Here is a 6,923-nt window from a genome sequence, read left to right on the forward strand (position 1 = left end):
ATGCTGAAGCATTTAGGGAAGGAGCCCGGGGGCCCCTGCACTCAGATGAGGCCAGCCTGGCTTTGGAGTTGCTATCTGCATTCTGCTGAGGGCTGAGATCCTCAGAGGGCTGATCCTGAGGCTTTTTCTAGAGTGCTACGAGTTAGAAGCTATAGACCAGAGAGACGGGGGGCATCATCTTAGGTAGGTAGTTGCATGATTAGAGTTTTTTTTTTTTTTTTTTTTTTTTAAAGACAGTCTTACTAAGTGGCCCAGGCTGAGTTTGAACTTAGGATCCCTTAGCCTCTCAGAGTTCTGGAATTACAGAACACCACACCTGGCTTGAGTTTTTTTTTTTTTAAGGGGAAAAATAACTTCCATGTGAGGTTAATTCAAACAAGTGCAGATATTAGATTGGTAGTAGTAGGCAAGACAGGGGTAAATTTCAAGATCAGATAAAGGGCTCTGGTCACAGTTAAGCCTGGAGGCAGGGGACTTTTCTCCCCTGTGCATGTGGGGGTTTCTGAGGGAAAGTCTGAGAAGCTCCACCACAGGCAGGGAGGAGCACAGGAAAGTCCTGCCCTGTCCGGGAACAGGGCCTACCCCAAAGCCTGCCTGTTCCCCAGAGTAGGTGCCTGGTGAGCCTGCCTGGAATCAGCTGCTGCTGTCTGGCAAGGTGGGCAAAGTGGCGGGTCTGTGCAGGGGTGTGGAGTGGGGAGAAAGCCGAGCCACCATCTGAGGACTGTGTGGTGTGCAGGCGACCGCAAAGGCACACAGATGTGAGCAGTGTGAATCACCCTTCCAGTGAGTCAGCTCTCAGGATTCTTGTCGTGGAATGAGCGGGCCAGGCTGAGTGAGGTCTGCTGGTCCATCTGTCTGTCTGTCTGCCTCCTGCCCTTACCGGCATGGACTGTGTGTGGGTGTGTGGTAGGAGGTAGTGGGGAATGTGCTTGGAGGTTTCCTGGGAAGTCCCTGGCAGAGGTTTTGGGAGTTGAAGGTGCCGGGATGTGATTTGCACATAGTCAGGAGAGAGAGGGGTGCTGTCTTGTTGCTGCACCTAGTGCTCTTAGCTGGAGCTGAGGGTCTGATACTAGGGAGGGCCAGTAGGGAGAGCGGTGGTCATGGCCAGGAGCCTGCCTCCTGCCGGAGGTCAACTTGTTGTTGCTACCGGACACCTACTCAGAACTGTCTCAATCCTGTTCCAGGCTATCTGTCTCCAGCTCCTGGAGGACCCCTGTCCCACCATGACTGGACCACTGAAGAGGAAATTTGACCAGCTGGAAGAGGACTCTTCGTCATTCTCCTCTTCTACCTCGCTGTCTCACTCCTGCTCTCCAAACTCTTCCGTCTCCCCTGCCTGGGACTCCGATGAGGGCAGCCCCTGGGGTCAGACACCCCTGCCTGACCAGGACTTCTGCAGCCCCCGGAGTTTCACCCGTGAGTCCTCTCCCCTGGGTGCCCCACCACCCTCTGTCTTCCTTCCTGAAAAATGAAGTTAGGAGGCCCTGGTCAGAGCCATTTCAGCCTCTTTAGATCAGGTGCTGGAGCTGGAGCTCTCTGTAGGGTCTATTGCTCCATCGTGATAGAGTGGTCACTATGCCACCTGTCCAGGGACACTTGGGCCCAGCTGAGTCGCTGTTGACCTTGGGAATGGTGATGTCTGGGTACTGCTCCTTGGAGTGGCCCCTCCTGCCCTGCCCCTCCCTCCCTTCTGTTGCACTTTCGTTTCTCCAGTGTACACCCCAGCCGCCTCCAGACTGGGCTGGGGCCACACTCCACACATCCCTGCCAGGCCTGACTCTCTGTCAAAGTGCTTTGCCTGCATGCACCAAGAAAGAGTTTTTTTCCCATTTAATTCTTTTTTTTTTTCTTTTTGAGAAAGGGTCTCATCATGCAGTATAGGATGGCCTTGAGCTCACTTTGCAGCCCAGGCTGGCCTCGAACCTGTGATCCTCCTGCCTCAGCCCCCTGAGTGCTGGGATTACAGGCGTGTGCCGCCACGCCTGTTTTTTTTTTTGCTTTTTTTGTTTTTTGTGGTTTTTGGGGGGTACCAGAAATCGAACTCAGGACCTCATGCTTGCCAGGCAAGGCACTGCCACTGAGCTATATCCCTGGCCCTAATTCTTTTTTTTTTTTTTTGAGACAGGGTCTCACTGTACAGTGCACTGGCCTGGAGTTTACTATGTAGAAAATTGCCAACATTTGACCAGTTTGTAAAAATACACTGATATAGATTGGTATATGTATCAATATATATAGTTTAGTAATCAGAATATAATCAGTGACTTATAAAGAGAAAGCCGTTATAAGCCTGTTGTAAAACACAACCTATAAAAGGAAAAGATAAATAGGTATTTTTGATTATGCAATCCTTAAAAATGGTGTGGAGCTGAGCATGTGGTACGTACATAACCTGTAATCACGGCACTTTGGGAGGCTGAAACAGGAAGATTCCAAGTTCAAGCCCAGCTTCAGTGACTCAGTGAGATGTCTCAAAATAAAATTTTTTTTAAAAAAGGGCCTGGGGTGTAGCTCAGTGCTGAGGCCCTGGGTTCAATCTCCAGTACTGCCCTTCACCTGAATCCTGTGTGGGTTGTGAATGTAGCTTTTGGGTTCAGTTGCCGGCACCAGACACAAAAAATAAATTTGTGAAAAGCCATAACAAAAGTGAAAGACAAAAATCATTGCATATAGATAGCTTAAACAAATTATTCTTAGAGCTGGGCGTGATGGCACACACCTGTAACCCCAGTACTCAGGAGGCTGAGGCAGGAGGATCGTTGTGAGTTCGAGACCAGCCTGGGCTACAAAGTGAGCTCAAGGCCAGCCTGAACTGCATAGGGAGACCCTGTCTCAAAAAAAAAAAAAAAACACAAAAAAGCAAATGATTCTTGTCTCTAGTATCATATAAATATAATTAATAACTAGAAAGCTATACAGGGACCTGTATGGCTGATGAGGGTGGAAAAGATGCTTCATCTTGCAGATCCTGTCATTTGGACTGGGAAATGCCAATAAGCATGGTTGACATGGGTTCTCCAGGTCTGACCCTAGCCAGGCCACCTTCAGAGTGCAGCTCTGTCTCAGCCAAGGTGTGGAGAGGTATGGGGACCTGTGAGGAAAGATGGCTGTGTGCTCTTCCTGGAGTTTAACTGGTCCCCTATCCCTTCTCTGCTTCCAGCACTATCCATTCTGAAGCAGGCTCCTCGGGAACGCACGGGCCGTGTAGCCTTCGATGGCATCACCGTCTTCTACTTCCCGAGGTGCCAGGGTTTCACCAGTGTGCCCAGCCGAGGAGGCTGTACTCTGGGCATGGCCCCTCGCCACAGCGCCTGCCGTCGCTTCTCCTTGGCCGAGTTTACCCAGGAGCAAGCCCGGGTGCGGCGAGAGAAACTCCGTCAGCGCTTGAAGGAGGAGAAGCTTGAGGCGCTGCACAGAAAGGTAGGGTGACCCCTTTCCCCAGCAGCTCCTGAAGTCCTAATCTCTGGGTGCTAGCTGTGAGTGCGGGGAAACAGCCGTGGCACCCCTGGCCCACTTCATCTGCAGACATGTGAGGCTGTTGGCTGGAGGCCGTCAGGGCACCCCGGGTTCGGAGCCTGAGTCCATCTGACGAGAGGGAATGGGGTTGCTCTGTCTGCCTGGGAAGGGGAGGTGACACAGGAGGACTTATCTTTGCAGCTGCCATGAGGCAATGTTCTGGCTGTGCTCATGGACGTACCACAGTGCTCAGCACATAGTGGACACTAGGGAGAGCCTGTTCCATGTCTGCTTCTCACATCTCTCCCATGGGTGTAGCTTTCTGCAGCTGGGCTTCCAGAGACCGAGGCTGGCCAGCCCCTCACAGCAGACGCCATCGATGATGCTTCGGTGGAGGAGGACTTGGCAGTGGCTGTGGCAAGTGGCCGGCTGGAGGAGATGAACTTCCTGCAGCCTTACCCAGCTCGACAGCGGCGGGCTCTGCTGCGGGCTTCAGGTGTGCGAAGAATTGACCGTGAGGAGAAGCGGGAGCTGCAAGCACTGCGGCAGTCCCGGGAGGACTGTGGTTGTCACTGTGATAAGGTCTGCGACCCTGAGACCTGCAGCTGCAGCCTGGCGGGCATCAAGTGCCAGGTGAGGTGGCAGGTGGTCTGGGCTGGGGAGCCTGAGCCTGCTGGGTTGTCCCACTTTGCAGAGTCCTCACTTCCACCTGTGCTTTCTCTGTAGATGGACCACACTGCCTTTCCCTGTGGCTGCTGCAAGGAGGGCTGTGAGAACCCCAAAGGCCGTGTGGAGTTCAACCAAGCACGAGTGCAGACCCATTTCATCCACACCCTCACCCGCCTGCAGCTGGAGCAGGGTGCAGAGAGCCCTGGGGAGCTGGAGGCCCCTGCACAGGGCAGCCCACCCAGCCCCAGCGAGCAGGCCCTGGTCTCCTTGTTCCCACTGGCCAAGACTCCTGTGAGCAGTGAGCTCGGAGACAACAGCTGCAGCAGCGACATGACCGATTCTTCTACCACGTCTTCATTGTCGGGCACCAGTGAGGCCCCAGACTGCCCCATCCCCTCAGGCCTGCCTGGCCCTGGTTTCCAACCTGGCATGGATGATGACAGCCTGGCGCGTATCCTGAGCTTCAGTGACTCCGACCTCGGTGGGGAGGAGGAAGAGGATGGAGTGGGTGTGGGGAACCTGGACAACCTCAGCTGCTTCCACCCAGCTGACATCTTTGGTACTGGAGACCCTGTTGGGCTGGCCAGCTGGACCCACAGCTACTCTGGCTCCAACCTCATGTCTGGCATCCTGGATGAAAATGCCAACCTTGATGCCAGCTGCTTCCAAAATGGTGGCCTTAAAGAGTTCAGAGAAGGCAGCCTCCCTGGCACCTCAGTGCCACCCAGCGTGTATGCTGGCCAGAGCAGTTCAGTGGACCTCAGCTTATCTTCCTGTGACTCCTTTGAGCTGCTCCAGGCTTTGCCGGATTATAGTCTGGGGCCTCACTACACCTCCGAGAAAGTGTCTGCCAGCCTGGACAGCCTCGAGGCCCCACACTGCCCTGTGCCTGGCCTCTCTCCACCTGTAGATGCCAGCACGTGCTTCCTGGAGTCCCTCATGGGCTTGTCTGAGCCAGCCACTGAGGTCCTGGCTCCTTTTATTGACAGCCAGTTTGAGGACACTGCCCCAGCATCTCTGGAGCCTGTGCTGGTGTGAGGACTACGGTGCCTTTTCCCTTCCCCAGGAGCCCCAGTGCTGCTGTTTTGTGATTTTGGGGCTCCCCAAGGTCTGTATGTATCAGTCTCCCACTGGCTGGCCCAGCCACAGGCATTCCTGGTTTCACAAAACACTGAATTTATTTATATTTATTGACTCTTCTGTGCTGGAGGGTGGGGAGGGGCATTCGCTGTTTGGCCACCTTGTCCCCCCCCAGGGCTCTTCCACCTTTGCAGCTGTACCAGGAGAGAAGATGCAGCTCTGCTGGAGCTGTGCAGACCCCTCTGGGTCTCTGTGATGTTCCTCACCCAAAGACGGCAAGACAAGGCTAAAATCAGCCACTGGTGGCTTCTTGTTTGCTCTGAGCCCCAGACCCATGAGTGGCTGATCTCTGGACTGTGAAGACTGTAATTTATTTCCATAATTTATTGGGAGACTGAGGCAGCTGTCACTGGTGGGCAGTGTTGGGGTGAGGCCCCTTTTGTCCTGCACCCTGCCCTTCTCTGCCTGGGCTTTGATGTGGACCAGAGGTGGGATCTGCGTCCTGTGGCCTCCTCTGTCAGCTGCCTGGCTCCTGGATGGCTGAGCAGGCGGGGCTGGGCTGACCGGCTGTGACCAAAACCCCTTCTGCCCTGTTCAGCCCCCCTGCTTCCTGCCCTCTGGCCATCTCCCTTCTCCAGAGGCCACAGCCTTTATTTCCAGCCCAGGACAAAGGAGGTGGAAGCCAGGGCCCCAGGGAACTGGGCTTGCCTCAGGGCTGCTGTGTGCCCCAGACCACCGTCTCAGGCTTTCTGGGCACCACAGGCCACTTGGCGAGGGTTGCTCTTTAGGGCTCTCATGCCCTTTGCTTGTACTGAATTTTGCATCCATTTTTATATTGTTCCTAAGTATCAGAACTATTATTTATTCATTTCTCTGTGTGTCTGTGCCAAGAAACCCAGGCTCTGGGCTGCCCCTTGCCCAGGAGGCCTTGCCAGCCTGGGTGTCTGGGAACACATTGTACCTGACCTGACAGGTACCAATAAAGAGGCTCTATTTTTAACAGTGTGGTCCGCATCAGTGGGATGGGGAACAGGGCACATCCCTGGGAGGTGGGTGAGGTAGGGAGGACAGCCCCTGCAGGGCAGCATGGACACTGAAGCTGTTGTGGGCTAGGAGGGGCACAGCAGGTTGGGCCTCCTTCCAGGCAGGCCAGTCAGCTTGGAGGCAGGAAGCCAGTGGAGAGGCTGGCTGGGCAGATGGAGCAATTCTCTGGATTAACCCGCTCCTACCCAGTGGTCATCTGGGGTAGCAGAAGGGAGCAGCAGTGAGTGCTCCCCTGAGATGGGGCCCTCTGCCCTTAGAGCGTAAGGGCACCTTCCTTCCTGTGGACACGCTGAGCCTCATAGGTCCCACCAGGGCAGGGCAGGGCAGTGGGATGTGGCTGGGGAAGGCCTGGCCTAGTAGTAGCTCAGCAACTGTGGTCCCTGGGGACTTGAGCACGGGAAGCTGCAGGACTTCATCCATCTGCACCAGCCAGACCTGTCTGACCTGTCCCTGGCAGGCCAAGTGGGCTGCGGTCCAGAGGAGCAGGCTGTAGCCTGCCCTGGAAAGCCCTGGTCTGGAAGTCTGAGGAAGCAGCCCCACCTTCCAAAGAATGATGATTTGTGAAGGTGCTGGGAGAGGGGACCAGCAAGAGACCCTATCAGTGCTCAGGCCCTCTACTTCTGATGAGCTGTCCTGGGTGTGCTCCTGAGCGAGGACCCAGAATGACAGGTTCA

General features: G+C 54.8%; 1 protein-coding gene across 1 annotated transcript; it reads left to right on the forward strand.

The window, feature by feature from the left end:
* Positions 1 to 1,184: 1,184 nt before the first annotated feature.
* Csrnp1 (cysteine-serine-rich nuclear protein 1) lies at positions 1,185 to 6,205 on the forward strand (the record flags this gene model as incomplete). Its single annotated transcript, XM_005386562.2, is given in 4 exon segments — positions 1,185 to 1,416; positions 3,161 to 3,420; positions 3,775 to 4,089; positions 4,183 to 6,205. Coding segments are annotated over 4 exon segments (1,749 nt in total). The 3' UTR covers positions 5,164 to 6,205.
* Positions 6,206 to 6,923: the final 718 nt, after the last annotated feature.

Source organism: Chinchilla lanigera, unplaced genomic scaffold, assembly GCF_000276665.1.
Source record: "Chinchilla lanigera isolate Chin_1 unplaced genomic scaffold, ChiLan1.0 scaffold00026, whole genome shotgun sequence".
NCBI lineage: Eukaryota > Metazoa > Chordata > Mammalia > Rodentia > Chinchillidae > Chinchilla > Chinchilla lanigera.